General features: G+C 42.4%; 2 protein-coding genes across 3 annotated transcripts in view; one reads left to right on the forward strand and one right to left on the reverse strand.

Moving 5' to 3' along the window:
- Positions 1 to 1,562: 1,562 nt before the first annotated feature.
- On the reverse strand, positions 1,563 to 17,257 carry kcnmb3 (potassium calcium-activated channel subfamily M regulatory beta subunit 3). The gene is made up of 4 exons (XM_077558448.1): positions 17,172 to 17,257; positions 4,590 to 4,793; positions 4,272 to 4,446; positions 1,563 to 1,904 (listed from the first exon to the last, which is right to left on the reverse strand). Exons 1-4 carry the CDS (start codon positions 17,255 to 17,257, stop codon positions 1,575 to 1,577), a joined length of 795 nt encoding a protein of 264 aa, XP_077414574.1. The 3' UTR covers positions 1,563 to 1,574.
- LOC144044192 (major facilitator superfamily domain-containing protein 8-like) overlaps positions 15,411 to 18,155 on the forward strand; it is a 29,953-nt gene continuing 27,208 nt past the window's right edge. For both annotated transcript variants that reach the window (XM_077558446.1, XM_077558447.1), the window contains exons 1-2: positions 15,411 to 15,458; positions 17,352 to 17,458. In XM_077558446.1, the coding sequence (XP_077414572.1) occupies positions 17,404 to 17,458 (55 nt within the window). In that variant the 5' untranslated portion in view covers positions 15,411 to 15,458; positions 17,352 to 17,403. The remainder of the gene's footprint in view (positions 15,459 to 17,351; positions 17,459 to 18,155) is intronic.

An 18,155-nucleotide genomic window follows, 5' to 3' on the forward strand; every position in this document is an offset into this window, starting at 1 on the left:
CTGTTTGATTCCCTCTCTCCCCATGTCATGTGTCGTGTCCTTGGGAAGACCCTTCACACACATTGCCTCCAGTGCTACTCACACTGATATATGAATGGTGCGAATGTTTGGTGGTGGTTGGAGGGACTGTAGGCGTACACTGGCAGCCATGCTTCTGTCAGCCTGCCCCAGGGCAGCTGTGGCTACTAAAGTTGGTTTTAGGTAGCATTATTATTATTATTATTGTGTTGAGGTAATTTTTCTGCTACTAGATGGCATAATTGCATTTGTAAGACATTGGTGAAAGCTCAGTGCATTTCCTTTTCATATTAAGAGGCATCTCATCTTTAACATGAAGTAACTTGTGAAATTCTGCACATTTTTGAAATGGTAAAATACAACTTGGCCCCAGTCTCCACACATACTGTATATGTATTATTATTACATTTATTACTGCTAAATTTTGGCGTTGACGTGTCTGCTGCATTGCGACTGGCATTCCCTCAGTACAGGCTTTCCTAGTAAGGGGTGGTCATTAATCGTGCGTTAAAAAAACGAGTGGAGTTAAAGGAACTTTAAATTAACTCAACAATTAACACACTAATTTTGACAACCCTAATATATATACATGTTATGTGTCTACACTAGATGAACTTCGGCAGCTGACGTTTCTTTGAGTACAGAAGAGCGACAGGGACTACGAATATGAAGATTATTACTACGTTGCAACTTTAAACAACAGTCCAGGTATGATTCTGTTGAGGATATTATGTCATGTTTAAGAATCAGAACCCAACAACAAAGTTTAATTATCAAAACAACAAAAAACATGTTATTTAATAGGACAAATGATTTAAAATACCATTATATTTTATGAACCTAAAAGTAGTGGAACCAGTATTTACAAAAACTCAAGCATTGTACAGCTCAACTGAGCGGCTAGTCATTAGCTAGCTAGCTAGCTCATGAATTAACAGGCTTCTGGGGCTCCTCTCTGCCAGCAGTCTGGCGGCCAGTTCATTCACTGTGCCACTTCTTTGCTTGGGAATTTAAATAAAAACCAAGCTATTCTGAAAAGTGTGACATCCAGGGAAGATGCATTTTTTGTGATGTAGGCATAGCAAACAAGCTAATCGCTGGGTAGATATCGGCCTAGTAATTATTGTGATTTTTCCGGATCAGCACAGATGTGAAGGAAGGCGGTGAAGTTCTTATCAAATGGGGAGAAGTGCGCCACTGGGTGCCATTTTAGCCACGCTCATAAAATGCTGAGAACTGGAACGGTGATAAACAGTTTAACATTTCGCCACAATTCAGTACTCCATACTTCTCAGTTTGTTCTCGTTTGGGTAATTAACTTAAAAATGAATTTAGAAACAAACCTCTGAAATCACTTCACTAGTCAGACTACAGTAGTTTGTTACTTTCGTGCTGAAGCGAAAGGCATCTCAGTAGGAGACTACAGTTCTACACCACTGCTTGGATCTCATTAAACTGGTCACGGGATGCCAACTTTGGGCGCGTTGCTTATTTTCTGACAACATCACAGTCACATAGGCGAGGACCCATCCGACCTCTGGATGCGTTTGTAGAATTTAGAATTTTTGCAGAGTGTATCTGGAAGTCATCCGCCCCCCCGCCGTCACGCTGCATATCTGGGCCGACAGATGAGCAAGACATTGTGTCACTTTAACCAGAGCCACCAGCAGGGCTCCGCCAGCCAGCATCAGGCCAGGCCACAGTAGTGCGTACAGGGTCCGCCTCAGAGTGTACTTTCTGCTCAAGATGGCATCCCCGGGGTGCCTGGCCAGGTCTGTGAAGCACGAGGAGGCGCTACCCAGCTGAGACTCCAAGTTGGTTTTCACCTTCAGGGCTTCACCTTCAAGTTCCGTTTGGTCCATTTTACATTTGGGGATGTAGAAACACTGCAGAGAAGAAAAGCACAATGATGACTACACTTGGAAGCGCTTATTGCAATCATCAGGTAACATTCTGTGTTCTTGATTTATTTCCAACAGCACTGAGTGTGGTAAGAGCGTTTGAAATATCTTTTTTGGTGCCTGGTTTGATACACTATAAACAAATAAAGATTTTCCACTGATGTCAACCTGTTAGAAATGCATACGTTTATTCATCAGGCACTAGAAATAAATGAACTGCAAACAGACAATGTTCGCATTTTGTGAGCACATGGTGGACCTTCACTTCATAATATGATTTTGTTAGCAAGCTAACAGCTTAACAAATATATTTCGAATGTCTAAATGGATTTTATTTTCAGTTGAGATTGCACTAGGGTGGACATGCTTAGCTTGACAGCGTCCATTTTTAAGGAAAAATGCAAATATTTATTTCACAACTATATCTACTGTTGTATATGACGGCGTATTAAGGCCACGTATAAATATATGGTTTTTTTTAGAGGGTGGGGGCAATATTCAGAGAAAAAACTTGCGAGTTTATAAAGTGGCAAATTTATATAGTGGCAGATTTGCGAGAAAAAAACTCAGAAACTTACGAGAAATACAAGTAGCGTATTACTCGACTGTTTGTGCCAATACTTTTCGGCCGGGTTTCCAAATAAGGAGATAGTAATTGCTTTAGCATAGATGAACCAGATCATGTTAAGCATTCGCTCTTTGAAGCGTTGTGTAAGGCAACTGGCCAGCGACAAAGACGCCTCGCTTTGCGAAGGTCCACACCCGGACGATCAAGCATTCAAGTTAATTTGTTAAAATGTATATTTACTTGTACATTTATGTTTCCAGAATTATTATTTACACATTCATACATTTTGGTATTTTTTTTGTACAAGTATCTAAATTGATGGGTTGAATCTGCTGCTCTACGTCATTCACTTGCATTTACCTATGGTATGCTAGCATCTGATTGGTTAGTGTTAGTCAGCTGATAGGGGATCAGGAAGTGTTGTCACTCTGGCTGCGTTGAATGACGAGTAAAGTTTAAATTTAAAAATGAATCCGTCTCCAACCTGCCAGTTTTACAATGGTTATGTTGTCCATTTGTTAGCGGGAATTAAAGCTATAAACAATAGTCGCTATTTTCAAAAATACGCAAAATATTGAAAAAGCCGCTAAATTGGCAACACTGCTGCGGTAAACTAGTTTTTCTCCATTCCCAGGAATAAAAAATATGAATAAATAAATAAAACACCAAACAATATGGACAGTACAGACAGAATACATTGTAAACAATTCAATATTTGAATTAGAATCTGCCTTAATTTTGTTGCTGTTATTATGTACAAGGTTTCCGTTTGCTTTTTAGAGCACAAAGGTGATGTGGTCACCATTAAGGCAATTTGGATGATTTGTTCCAAATCCTTGATTCGATTGCGGTTCCTAACGATTCTCAATTCTGGTTCTTTAAAAAAAAAAAAAAAAAAAAAGTTGGCAGTCTTATATGAGGGAGCAAACCTTTTTTTTTTGGGGGGGGGTTAAAATGATTTGACCCATCCATCCATCCATTTTCTTAACCACTTGTCCTCTCAAGTGTCGCGGGGGTGCTGGAGCCTATCCCAGCTGGCTTCGGGCAGTAGGTGGGCTACACCCTGAACTGGTTACCAGTTAATCGCAGGGCACACAGAGACAAACAACCCTATGATTTGAACTACTCTCTATTTTTCATGAACTTTTTACTGTTAATGTACTTTACTATGACTTTCTCCTATTTTCAACCAATACTGTATATTAATATGAAACCTTCAACTTCAATTCTTATTTATTTATTTTTACAAGAGAGCTTCAATTTTGAGAAGTTCAAGAAGATACAATACAATAATGCAGCAGGTAGTTATAGGGAACTCAAGTCAATAGTTTTCTTGACAATAATATTTTCTATGCTCCCCCACTAGTCTATACACAGTGTTCTTATTTAATATTGCGTTTGTGGAATATACCTGTATATTAAGCAGCAAAAGCCACCTGTTTTCATCCATCTCCATTTGGCTACTTGACTGAAAATGACCTCACAGTTGCTCAGGGCTCAGGTAAAAAACAATCACGGCTTACCTGTTTTCTGAGTTTAGTCACGAGACGTTCGTAAGCTGAGCCATGATGTCACCTCAGCCCTGACCAACTATAATTAGCTATAGAGCAAAATAGTTATGATCATTTAGTGTTAGGATTATTGGGGTGCGGGCTTTGAAAAAGTTTGAGAACCCATGTTGTACGGCAATTATTTTTTGGGGGCATAAAAAGGTAAAAATATGGTATAGTGTCATAGTCAGACATGGCAGCGCCCACCATGACTGAACTTTCATTCATCCTCACATTGTGTGTAAGCAGCACTGACTCCTCGTCAAAGTGCAGAAATGCTTTTTGATTGGAGCTTGTGAGATTAACGGTGACCGCCAGGCACGGCATGCTGCTCACACCTCTGCAGTCCACCCACTCGTCCAAGATTTCAGTGTGCAGCAGCACACAGCTGTCCTCCTCCTCCCACTTACTGCAGCACAAGAAGGCGGCGTGAGGTCAGGAATTGCCACGGGGGGCGTTTCGTGCACATGCGTACTGTATATACACAAAAACACACATTGACACACACTAACACAAGCGCAAATGAGGTCACAGACAAAGGACAGCAGAGACCTGCCAACATGCGGTTTGACCATCGTGATTCCAACCACAAAGAACATGAGCACAGAGAAGGCCATCATGCTGAAGCCCAACAAGATGGCTCGCTCTTCCCCGATGCTCGCCACTGACTTCTGGGTCCGCACTCGCGGCTCCCCGTGGCCTTCGGCCATTCCGCTTCCATCTTTTTCTTGGGACGTCACCATGTGGAGGAGCTCCCTGCGTCTCACACACACACAAAAATGAACGCATGTAGTATTGCATGCAGTATGAACTATGAGGGGTGGTCAGGGACATAATTCTGAATCATCCAAAAAAAATTCACTTGGCATGAGAGCATTTCAGTAGTATGTGTGAGAACATTTCATCTGTGTGGGATAATATTTCAGTAGTGTTTGTTAGTGTTTCACTGTGTGAAAGCATTTTAATAGCGTGTGAGAAAACATTTCATTGTCCGTAGTAGTTTGTGTGAGTCTTTCAGGAATGTGTGAGAACATTTCAGAAGTGTTTTTTTTAAGTTTCACTTGTGTAAAAGCATTTTGTAGATGTGAAGAGAGCATTTCATTTTGTGTATTTTGTGTGAGTGTTTAATTTGTGTGCGTGTAGTTTGTGAGAGCATTTCAGTAGTATGTGTCAGAACATTTCATCTGCGTGTGTGATAATATTTTGTGTGAGTGTTTACATTTTGTGTGTGGATGTGTGTGTTTCAGTTGGATGTGAGAGTGTTTCAGTAATGTTTGTTAGTGTTTCACTTGTGTGTGAAAGCATTTTAGTAGCATGTAAGAAAACATTTCATTTTCAGTAGTTTGTGTGAGTCTTTCAGGAATGTGCGAGAACATTTCAGAAGTGTTTAAAAAAAACTTTTTTTTTTTAAGTTTCCCTTGTGTGAAAGCATTTCGTAGAGGTGAGAGAGCATTTCATTTTGTGTATTTTGTGTGAGTGTTTAATTTGTGTGCGTGTTTTAGTTGCATGTGAGAGTGTTTCAGTAGTGTTTGTTAGTGTTTTCGTTGCATTTCAGAAGTGAGCCTGAGTGTTTAAATTGTGTGTGTATAGGACTGTTTCAGTAGTGTGTGAGAGCATTTCAGTAGTATGTATCAGAACATTTCATCTGTGTGTGTGAGAATATTTCAGTAATGTTTGTTAGTGTTTCACTTGTGTGTGAAAGCATTTTAGTAGTATGTCAGAAAACATTTCATTTTGTGTGAGTGTTTCACTTGAGTGTGAGTGTTTCAGCAGTTTGTGTGACAGAGTCTTTCAGGAAAGTGTGAGAACATTTCAGTAGTGTTTTTTAGAGTATCACTTGTGTGAAAGCATTTTTGTAGATGTGAGAGCATTTCATTATGAGCGAGTGCTAAATGTGTGTGCGAGTGTTTCAATTGCATGTGAGAACGTTTCAGTGGTGTTTGTTAGTGTTTTACTTGCATATCAGAAGTGAGACTGGGTGTTTAAATCCTGTGTGTAAGAGTGTTTCAGTATCGTGTGAGAGCATTTCAGTTGTTTGTTAGAGTATTTCACTTGTGGGTGAGAGCATTTTGAAACTTTTTATTTTTTTTCTTCTTCCAAAAGCTGAGTTCTTATGCTGCATTCGAGGAAAGTGGGAAGTCGGACTTTTCAGACCTCAAACCAGGAAGTGCTGTGCACCGCAACGCCCCTTTGAACTCGGAGATTGGAGTTGAAAACAAAAAATGTACTCCGACTTTATCGACTGGCTTGAATCTGTCACTCGAAAATGGCAACTCCCATTGAGACACAGACCGTTAATGGCAAATGATAATTTGCGCGATTATAAAGATATTTATCTCTTCATTTATTCAAAATAAGTAACTTCACATAACACAACGTGATTTGGACTGACTGTGTTAACCAGAACAACAAACAATTTATCAAAGTCAGACATCTTTGTTGTTGACATTTGCCTTGAACTCAAGTGGGATAAGTACGACTTTCCACCTTCTTCGAATGCAACATCATCTCTGACATCTCTGATGCCATTTTCAGTCGACAGCAAGTGGCAAAATGGCCGCCCCCTGAAATGGACAAAGCGGGTGGGTTTTACTCCTTAATTCGTATTCCACAAACACAATTAATCAGAATGCCGTTGGGACCCTCACAACATATTATTGTCAATAAAAGTATTACCTTCCCCTTTGATAAAACAAAACTTGCATTTGCTTATATATTTTATGAGAAATGAAACATTTGTACATTAACATTTGAATATGTATTAAAGGGATACTTGACTTATTGAGCCATTTTCAGCAGTAAAAAGGCAATATTGAAAGTTTTTAGCATTGACTGGTTTGGCATTTGAATTTTTGTTGCACGTTACAATGACATCCTATCTATCCATCCATCTATCCATAATTAATACCGTTAAAAACATATTTTTCCACTTGCTGTTAACTGAAGATGACATCACATGTACTGAGGAAATAGTTAATCATGGCTCACCTTTTTTCTGAGTTTTGTCAGCAAACTGAGCCATGATTGGTCATTATCCACTTCCTCAGCACAGGTGATGTCATCTTTAGTCAACAGCAAGTCGAAAAATTAGTATTTTAAGGTATTACAGTTTTTCTCCATAAGTTTGGCACATTTCTTAAAACTGAGATGACATTTTCAAAACTGCAAGCTCAATTGGCCAAACAGAGTTGGTACTGTCACAACTGCAAAGATCCTTCTCAATTGCTTTGGCTCATCTGCATTCACTTAGTTCTTTTGACAAAAAAGAATTTGGATGATTTTGCACAACTCTTTGGATCATCTGAAAAAGCTCATATCTCTCCCAAAACAGCTCACCTATGTGTCAAAATCAAATTTCTATGTCATACAAGTAGTCAGCGCCTCCAAAATGCATCGTCCCTTTGGCATTCTGTGAGCACTGCAAGTCAAAATCATTAGATGTTTTCTCACAACAGCTAACAAAATACAATTATATATAAAAGTGAGAGGAAAAAATGATTTTACAAGAGCGGTATTCAAAGTTTGCGGTTTGACATACTCTACTTACAGCCAATGAAATTGCAACAGTTTTTTTATTTACACAAAGTTACTTACACATTAGAGTGCAACAAAAGAAAGTGTAAGCCAAATTCTGTATATTTATGAAAAACTAAAATCATATCTCGCATACAGCATAAATAAAGAACCAACTACTGTAACACTTTCACTTTCACTAGCCTTCCCCCTCTTGGCCATCATCATTCTCTTGGACATCCATACGCTGCTCTCTATTCGACCAAAGGCTTTCATCTACATCGCAGAGGGTATTTTCCCTTGTAATGCAGCAAGGGAAAAAAAACGGCGTGAATGTCTCAACCATCCTCTACACTGATCCCCTGGGATGTCTTCGCATGCAGCATCCATTGCTTGAAGTAGGGTCAACTGGTCTTGAGGCCGATGTTCATACACATTCCACCTCCAAGCACAAAAAAACTCCTCAATTGCATTGAGGAAAGGTGAGTATGGTGGTAGTAGCTCCATGAGCATCCTTGGATGGGTTGTAAACCAGGCCCTGATGAGATGGCCATGATGGAAATTCACATTGTCCCACACAATCACATAGTTTGGTAGGCGAGGGCCTTCCAGACCTCTCTCATTTTCTGGGACCAGATTAGTGTACAGATGATCCAAGAAAATCAGGAGCTTCTTAGTGTTGTATGGACCTAAACTGGGGATGCGAAAGGCCACACCATTCTCAGCATTACGGATCTGTCTCAGTGTGTATTTGCAATCACCATGTGGCAGATTTCTTGTTCTTGATGGGGATTGAGAAGGCGTCCCCTGCCACCTATTACAGGTTGTTGGCCAATCCTAGACATAGAAGTGAGAGAACAATTTTAAATGTATGCCTTATGTATTTATTTTATGTAATGTAATTGTATTGCTATACAGTAAAGTGCATAAATTCTGCCCTTTTTTTATATTATTTATTAATTATTTTCTCTGTCATATTTATAGTATTTTATTGTAACATCACATTGAGGTAAAAAACTAGAGCACTTTAGGCCTACATACAAACAGAATGAATATTTTATACATTTCTTGCTTTGCATGCACAGTACTGTATACTGTCATGTAGCTTATACACTTCTGTAATTCCATCATTGACCGAGTACCTGGCGATTTCCCCTGCGAAATATTTGAATGACGGAGGACACTGTGGAGCGAGGCACATTAGGCTGAAGTCGGCGGCCTGCCTCAGCCATTGCGCAATGATGGTTGATGACATGGTCAATGAGTGTGGCCCGGATTTCATCAGGGACAGCTTTGTGCCTCCGTGTTCCTCGGCTGCTTCCCCCTATTCCACTACCACGCATTCTCACTCCTCTTCCCTGAGCTCGAAGTTGCCCTTGTGGATTTATTTGGCCAAGTGCCTCCATGTTCACATTGCAAATATACACATGACTGCAGTATTCACAATCATGGACAGCACCTGTCAGATAATTCAACATAACAGTTTGATTGGTCTATCGAGATGTAGGAAACACCTCCGTTAGTCAAGTTCTACTTTCACCTGACCATCAATTACTGTCATGAATTTATCAAATATTTAATGAAATTCATATATGGGATTTATGTATTACTGTATATGCTTGATTAATTTTGACAACTGAACAGATGATTTAGCACATTATAACTTACACACTGAAATCTTGCCGATATGTTTTGGAGAGGATAGCCATTAAACTGAAAAGACAACTAATCCAGCTCGATCAGCAATATCTATCCATTTGGAAAATGTGCTAAATGTGGGCACATTGCGCTAATTGTAGGCTAAATGTACACAACCATTAGCACAGATCCACTGAGGCAATTGAGACATGTTCTAAGACAATGGCAATTTGATGAAAGCAATGAGAAATGCCATTCAGTTGAGACCAATTGTAAGGTAGTTTGGGGATTTGTCCATAGTATTTTGAAAATGTCATCTCATTTTACCAAATTCATTCTGGACAAATGATTAACCTTTGCTGCTGAAAATGGCTCAATGAGTTAAGTATCCCTTTAAATATTATTTCTTAGTGGTATGTTTTTAGCTGGCAACCAGTTCAGGGTGTACCCCGCCTACTGCCCGAAGCCAGCTGGGATAGGCTCCAGCGCCCCCCGCGCCCTTGTGAGGAAAAGCGGTTAAGAAAATGGATGGATGGTATGTTTAGTATGCATTGTAACTACCAACAACGAGGGTCGTGGTCACGTCACATGAAGCCCTCAGGAAGATTTTTGGCCCACCCCAGCCAGTTGCAGTGGGGCTAATACAGTGTGTGTTTGCTCACCATTCACTTCGGAACTTTGGGCTACTTTTAATATATTTGGTTTCAAAGAGCAAATTATGTCAAGTGAGAAGTTATTAAAAAATATATTTTACCATGCTGCTGTTTTTAAATGCTCTCAGTGGTACCACTAGGCCAATGTGTTTTATCTATAAGAAGATGTCTTTTCATATATGCATGTCTATTTATGAGAGCATAATTTCATTGGGCACAGGGCTTGACATAAATAATCTTCTGTTACTTTTCTACACAGGAGTTTTGAGCCTTCCTGAGCTGTGGAAACACGTCAATATGAAATGTTTCATTCACAAGATAGAATGACTTTGAAGGGACACTATAAATATTTAATGTCACACTTAGGATGACATATGAGTGACAAAATCAAAGCCGCAAAAGCTCTTACGAGTCAAGCTATGAAAAGAGAATTTCGGTAATGTGGTAACCGTGATTACGTGTCATCATACCTTTTTAAATATGATAAATATAACCACATTTGTCAAAGCCGAGAACCTGCCGGCGATAATATGAGTCTGGTAAAGATTTAAGGTTTTAATCTCCGACATTTTTTTTTTAACAAGTCATAACCACTATTTGGGTTTTGCTTGGCTCATATGAAAAACTGCGAAGCATCAGACATGATATAGGGACTTTTTTAACGTGATTACGTAATTAACGTAAACAACAATATAGATCATGTGCACAAAATACTTATTTGAGGTACAAAAAAAAAAGGGATAACATGCTCAGAAAATAATTTATAGCCACAAAATACTAATGTGTGGCCATGAAACAGTATTACATGCACCCCAAATACGAAATAGGTAACCTATAACATACCCATGAAATGTTAATAACTGGACAGTTGGGGAAGCACACCTTCTGGTAAAACAGATGTGGAAGCTCGGGTTAAAGTTTCACAATGGGCAGGGATAAAATGCTTGAATTTGATTTGACATTCTGAGAAGCCTGACATTTCAGGTTATTGACCAGAATGGATTACGAAATGACCCTTACCGTAAATACATTGCTTATGGCATTTTGTAGCAAAGGTGTGCTCCATTTATTTAAAAAGAGTGACGAATTGTTTATGGGAATTATATTAAAACCACAAATTAGCACTTTGTTTCCACATTATAGGCACAATTGAATGCTCTCCCTATATGCACTGTAAAAACTATAATTTATATTAGAGATCTCAATCATTCGACTTAGGTTAGGGTAAAATAAGGTAACCTTTAGCGTAAAATTTATTTTAAGCGATTGTGCAGTTTGTCACTTTTTTACTCACAACTGCCACCTCTGGCTTAAAGCGTAACTGCAGCATCCGTGTCAGGCTCATCCATGGTGCGCGTGCGAGTACAATCTTAAAGTGACAGCCACAGTGCACCCTCGGCACTAACAACAGGGAAAAGGAATGAGTCCAGGAGCAGTTTGTGAAAGTGTCGAATTACGGGGGGAATTTGTGTGGGCTGTGTGAAAACAGTTAAGACGGAGCAGCGCGCGCTCACGTGGGCTGCTCCTCTCAGCTAGACAGCAGCGCGCCCCAGTTGGGGAGTGGCGGACAGGCGCTCCGTCACATTATCCCCTTCCTCCACAAAGTTGGCGATGTGCGGCAACCTTGACAGGTAATCCGCCACAACGTTGGTCTTGCCAGTGCGATGTCGGATCTGGAACGGCTGCAGGGAAAGGTACCAGCGGGTGAGACGGCTGTTGTGGTCCTTCATGGAGTTAATCCACGTCAGAGCGCGATGATCTGTTTCCAAGTCGAACTCCCTCCCCAGCAGGTAGTATCTCAGGCTCTCCAGAGCCCATTTGATGGCCAGGTTCTCCTTCTCCACAGTGGAGTACCTGATTTTGCGTGGCAGCAGCTTGTGGCTCATCACTGGCTTTTCTTCCCCCGGAGCACCTTGAGCCAGGACCACTCCCAGTCCCACTGCTGAGGCGTCAGTCTGCACCAGGAACCGCTGGTCGAAATCAGGACTCCTCAGCATCGGAGAGGAACACTGGCCGGCTTTGAGGGTCTGGAATGCAGTCTCACATACGTCATTTCAGGAAACAGGTTTCCTCTGGTGTTTCGCTGTCAGAGGAGCTGCGATCGTGGCAAACCATGGGACAAAACTCCTGTAGCAGCCGGCCAAGCCCAAGAAGGACCTCACCTTCGTTGTGCGGGGGCGTGGACACCTGCGGATGGCCTCGATTTTGTCCACCTGCGGTCAAATCTCGCCTGGTCCCAGCCGGTAGCCAAGGTATCTTGCCCACTGACATTTGGCAGGATTCAGTGTCAGGCCTAGCACTCGTCCCAGATGCTGCTGAAAATGACCACATCATCTACAGTAGGTAGGCAGCGCTGTAGTCCTCACACCCCTGCAGGACACTGTCCATCAGCCTCTGGAATGTGGCGGGTGCTCCATGGAGACCAAAGGGCATCACGATGAACTGGAAGAGGCCAGCAGGGGTCCGGAATGCCATGTAGGGGCGACTTGAGGCATCCAGAGATACCTGCCAGTAGCCCTTGCAGATGTCCAGTGTGGTGATGAAACTAGCGCGACCAATCTTTTCAAGAAGATCATCAATTCGGGGCATTGGGTAGGCGTCGAGCTTCAGAGTGAGCAGGCTTTCTTCACCACAATGACCACTGGGCTGCACCACTCTGACGGTTCGATCATACCGAGGCGCTGCATCTCCTCCACTTCCTTAAGCAGTTTCACCACTCGGTAGGCCTGCTGGCAAATCGGCCCTCTGTCCTTCAGGCGGATGATATGTTCACCAAGAACAGACTTTTCCGGGTTTGCAGCAAAGAGCTTGGAGACTTGCTTGAACACCTGGCTCAGCTGGCTGGACAGCAGAGAGATGGTCAAGTGCATGCTCCGCAGACTGGTTGAGGTCGGCTGGGGTAGACTCCTCCACATCGCTGTCCACCTCCCTCACCAGCAGTAATGGCACCGGAGCCTCCTTCCACTCTTTCAGCAGGTTGATGTGGTAGATCTGCTTCTTTTTGTCTCGGTGGTGAATCTCACACATCACAGGGCCCATCTTCCTGAAGACTGTACGGGCCCTGCCACTTGGCAAGCAACTTGCTGGTGGACGACAGGAGAAGCAGAACCTTCTGGCCGGGTTAGAATTGATGTTGCCTGGCCTGCTGGTCATACCACACCTTCTGGGTCTGCTGGGCATCGCGCAGGTTGACCTCTGCCTCGCCACTTGGCCAGCCGGTCCCTCATCGCCAACACAAACTGGACGATGCTGCGGTCGCAGGAGCCCCCCAGATTTTGAGCAGACGGTCCAACGGGTCCTGTACCTCCCAGCCATACAGCAGCTCAAACGGGGAGAATCCAGTGGACACTTGAGGGACTTCCTGGTAGGCGAAAAGCAGGGAGGGCAGCCACCGGTCCTAATCTCGTCCGTTGTCGGCCACGAATTTTTGCAGCATCTTCTTCAGGGTTTGATTGAAGCGCTCAACCAAGCCGTCTGACGGCTATACGCCTGAATGGAGTGGAGATTACTGGCAGAGATTGGAGGTAGGAATGGTCCGACATGACAAGTTTTCTGGCAGATAGAACAGGTCTTACAGAACAATTGAACGTCAGCATACATGAAAGGCCAAAAGAATCTGGAGGGAATGCGCAAATAAGTTTAGTTGCGTCCAATATGACCTGCCCAAGGCATGGTAGGTGCCAGGGGCATGATCATTGGCCGACATGAAACTGATACAACAAGATGTTTAGTCCCATCCGTTACAGTGTACAAGACATTGTTGTCAATTGCAAAGCATTCTTTATCCCCCTATCCCATAACCCATACCACAATCTATGCTTTTGGGCCCTGAACCCAGCAACACATCAAAGAAAACTCCATCCCCGGATGGCTGCCACAGGCAACTTTTCCACCACCCCGACATTCAATAAATAGGGTTGCTAATCCACAACCACAGTTCAATTCAGCAGTAGGGTTTTGCCAAGCACACACAAAATGTCTTCCAGTTTGCTAGTCTACACTGCTCGTTGGCACTAGTTCCCTTCGGACCATCGTCAAGAAACTACCAGAGTCCACCAGAGCAGTCATTGGTTCCCCATTAATAGCAATGTCTTTAAACCGCTGCCGCCTCACCACAGCGCTTACAGTCTTAACCCTGGGACTATAGCATGCCCCGCTAATCTTAGCTTTTCTAATGGGGCACAGAGAAGCTTTATGCCCAGCTTGTTGGCAATAAAATCAGATGAGCTCCTTACCAGGACTATGATGGTGAGGTGCAGGGCGAGCTTCTTCAGGCTGATGTGTGCTGCTTCTGGCAGCCGAGCGTTGAGGTATTGAAGTGCTACCTTAGCCGCAGTTAGCTCGTCGGTTGGGTCGTGCTCCTTCACCCAGGTGCGGATGTCGGCTGGGAAGACACGCAGTAGCTGCTCCAAGATGATCTGGTCGCCGATCTGCTCCGGTCAGTGAATGAGCACTCTCTTCATCCATGGCTACGTAGGCTTCAAGTGCCTTTCCAGTCAGGAGTGGCACCAAGCGACACGCCCACTCATTCTCCGGCCAACCCCAGGTTTTTGCAATACGCTCAAAGCGAAGCAGGTCATTTTCAATGTCTTCTCCTGCCATAAATTGTGGGATTTTTGGGTCCCCAAAAATTCTGTAGTCAGGCCCGGCAGGCTCTGGTATGTGGCGCCTCAGCGCGAAAACTGACGCGGCCGAGCAGCTGGTGTCGGCAAGTCCAGCCTGAAGCTCGACTCCTCGCCTGGCAATTTGTCCCACAATGGTGCTGTGCTGGGTGCTACCGGACCCCGCTCTGCCTCTGGTTGACCACCATGCTGGGCTGGCAAGGAAGCTATGAAGCTCTCTGAGCTCTGCCAAAAAGCCCTCCTCCATTTTCTGCTGCCCTTCCAGAAAAGTCCTCATGGCCGCCACCAGCTTCTGTTCTGCACTTGGTCCTCTCAGAGCTGCCCGGAAATCTGGATCAGAAGCGCACACTTCATCGTCTCTCCACTTCAGCGGGCAACCTCTGGAACTCCTCCCTGTGACCCATTCCCGTCCTCTTCGACTAGCCATCCCACCACTGCCACTGGTTAATTTCAGAAAGGGGGGAAAAAATGATGGCGCAGTCGAAAAACTTCAGTGACCAAAAATGTGAAAAAATATTTACAGTGCAAAAACAATCCCAACAATATATACAAGTTCCATTGGTCTTTTCTGCAATTTATTGTGGTAGCCAGTCACTCACCATCACTCTTGGCTGAGCACTCCCCTACAAATGATTTTTTTTGGATCCCTTTAAATACCCCCAGCTCCTCCTTCCCGGCAAACCATTTAGGCTAAATGATTTAGCCACTCATGGGGTATAATGCCAAAAAGTAACCAAAAATAACTAAAGCATGTAAATAAATAATATCTGCAACATGTATTAACCATAACCAAAATCCTCTATTCACAATCCGTAACTTAATCTCTCTCTAAAAAAAAAGAACAAACTCGCTAAAAAATAAACAAAACTACTTTTGTGGTATAGTCCATAGTCATGTGACACTTTAAGCACGGCAAAAAGCGCTATTTAAATGGGAATCAGGAAGTGCTTCGGTTTGGTCCTGTGTTTAATGTTCAACGACCCCGCAGAATGCAGGTGAGCGTTTGCGGTGCGTGTCATGAGTCGTGCGTCGGTGTCGAGTGTGCACCCTCTGCAACAACAACGGGGCAAAGTTTGTGAAAGTGGCCAATTACGGGGGGAATTTGTGTGGGCTGTGAGAAAACAGTTTAGACGGAGCTCGTCTCCGCGGAAACGAAGAGCGTGTAGCGCGCGCTCACGTGGGCTACTCCTCTCAGCTCGACTGCAGCGCGCTCCAGTCGGGGAGTGGCGGACAGTCACGGGCGCTCCGCCACATCTCTTTTTTAGCTCAGTTTTTGCGGACCGCGCAAATCTCTACAGAGCCTCATGTTTTCCACATTTTCGTACAGCCTTATTCCAAAATTAAATAGTCATTCCCCCAAATTTTACAAACAACCAATAATAACAGTGTGAAAATTGTGTCATTTATTAATTTATCATTATTATTTAGAATTTTGCAGATTTTACCAAAAAACTAAGAAATTTCATATTCTCATTCGAATCCCTTTTCTTTCTTTTTTTTAGCTCACTTTTTGCAGACTATAAAATGAATTAGTCATTCCCTCAAATTTTACAAACAACCCACAAAGACAGTGACAAAAAAAAAGATTTTACAAAAACAAAACAAAACAAAAACAACCCTAAGAAATAGGGGGGTGAATTGCCTAGTACCTGGCGATTCGAGTCGTATCACGATTCATAGGTCACAATATAAAAATAAAAATAAATTGATTATTGCGATTTTTTTTTTAAAACTCAAATTTAGAAAATACAAATCAGTAAACTTGTACATGTACACTGTAAGATTTGAATGGAAATGTATTTATTTATCTGAAAATTCAGGCTTATAACTGAGCCACTGCATTTAACAAACAGGTTGCATGTTTGAACAGCACTGAAATCAAATATTAAGGCTTAATGTTCCATTAATATAACATTCTTCAATGCTTAATGTGTGAATCCTAACCCTAAGTAAGACGTTTTGTTGAATATTCCCATTAAAAAATTGATGTTTAAAAATAGATTCGGCCGCATATCGAATCGATTCGAGAATTGCGCGCTGTAATATCGCGATATATTGCTGAATCAATTTTTTCCAACACCCCTACTAAGAAATCTCATTTACACAAATACGATCATTTATGTACGATTGTACATATCACTGGTGGCGAGCTAAAACCTTTTACCTGCCCCAAAACTGCATGTTTATTAGCCACTAACATTGCATCATCAAAGAGAGTGAATATTTTCAACACTTAAGCTTGGTCAGTAATTTCTAAAAATAACACCCACACGTGTAGACAGTATTACTGACCAATTATATTTTTGGAAAAACATGAAATTCACCAAATTGTGACTTATGAGGTTTCGGCCCAACGGCAGCGATATGTACATATGTATGATTTCAAACATGTATGTTATGATTGTGATCGTTTCAAAATGTCCATAAATGCACACCCCATCTGCTGTTGAAAAAAAGAAGAGGAAGAATATACAGAGGAAGTTACATAACTCAAAGTCATGGATACAGATTGTTGCATATGCAGATCAATATATTGCTTATATTGCTTTTTTCACCAGCGTTTTCGAAAACTCCGTTTTGCTTCATCGAAAACAGAGCTGTTGCCCAGAAATCCCTCCCAGAATCTTAATAAGAAGCCGAGTCAAACTTGAGCAGCGTTTCTAATGATCTCCAAAGAGTCTGGCCGGCCAGGTCGATGGTCCTCCTACCGTGTGTGTCGCCTGCGAGCACCCTGCAGGTTGATGTTAATTGGGATGCTGAATGATCTCCGGGGAGAGGCCGTGTTCAAAAACATACTAACTCTGTTCTCAGTCACCACCGGGCCCAGATATCCGCCTAACAAGCTGCTCTCTGTCTATCTGCAAGTCAAATATCTCTTGTGTCAACAGCCGAACGTGGCTCATCTTCGGCAGGCTCCAGAGCCCGCGGTGACAAAAGCGAATGGACGAGAGCTGGCCGCTGAGGGAGAAGCCTGCTTGTTTACCCAGGCTCAAAGGTGAGAGCGAAAACACCCTCCACCCTCATGTCGGTTCCTATAGAAACCAATACAGGTAAGCCAGGTAGGATGCTTAATGGCCTCTCAGTGGGCCTGGGAGGGTGCGACAAATGTCAGCACTTGTTTGAATCCTGATTACGTTTTCTTTAATGCAGTGGAGCTATTGCCGTCAGTTGGATCTACACTATTTGTGTGGTGTACTTAAATTCAACTTAGCTCAACATCAATACAGTGTTAGTGTTGCCTGGAGATCTGAGATTAATTTTTTTTATCATGCTTGTGATACAAAACACTCAAATCGCCACTCCCTATTAAACTGAATGGAAAGGCTGTTAATTCGTTCCTCTAATGACAAGAAGCGCTATTGAAAATAGATGGATAAATAATCAGTGTTGCCACAGTTGCCTTGAAAAGGCAAGATAGGTAGGTGCTTTACTGTTTGCTTGATTATAAAAGTAACTTATTTAAAAGTAAGTTATTTGAATAGTTACACTGAACAGATACCGACAACCCTGCTTAGCAGTAAAATGACACCCGTATTTACCACTTAACTCATTTGCTCCCAAAAATGTATAAATGCGTTCTATTTTAAACATTGCCATGGTCCCAAAAATGTATTTATGTTTTTTTTAATGCTAGAGCATACAGAAAGCTTTGATCCAGCCTTGAACTGAAGAGAATCAATGGTAGTTATTAA

This window comes from Vanacampus margaritifer, chromosome 2 (assembly GCF_051991255.1).
Source record: "Vanacampus margaritifer isolate UIUO_Vmar chromosome 2, RoL_Vmar_1.0, whole genome shotgun sequence".
NCBI lineage: Eukaryota > Metazoa > Chordata > Actinopteri > Syngnathiformes > Syngnathidae > Vanacampus > Vanacampus margaritifer.

What these genes read in the sequence shown, in the direction of transcription:
- kcnmb3 (XM_077558448.1), bottom strand. Translation starts at nt 17,257, where the DNA reads ATGTTTTTGAACACGGCCTCTCCCCGGAGATCATTCAGCATCCCAATT. An exon ending in GCTCGCAGGCGACACACACG is followed by an intron (nt 4,794 to 17,171) that starts GTAGGAGGACCA and finishes TGTGAGACGCAG; the next exon opens with GGAGCTCCTCCACATGGTGA. An exon ending in CAGTGCTGCTTACACACAAT is followed by an intron (nt 1,905 to 4,271) that starts GTGAGGATGAAT and finishes TCTTCTCTGCAG; the next exon opens with TGTTTCTACATCCCCAAATG.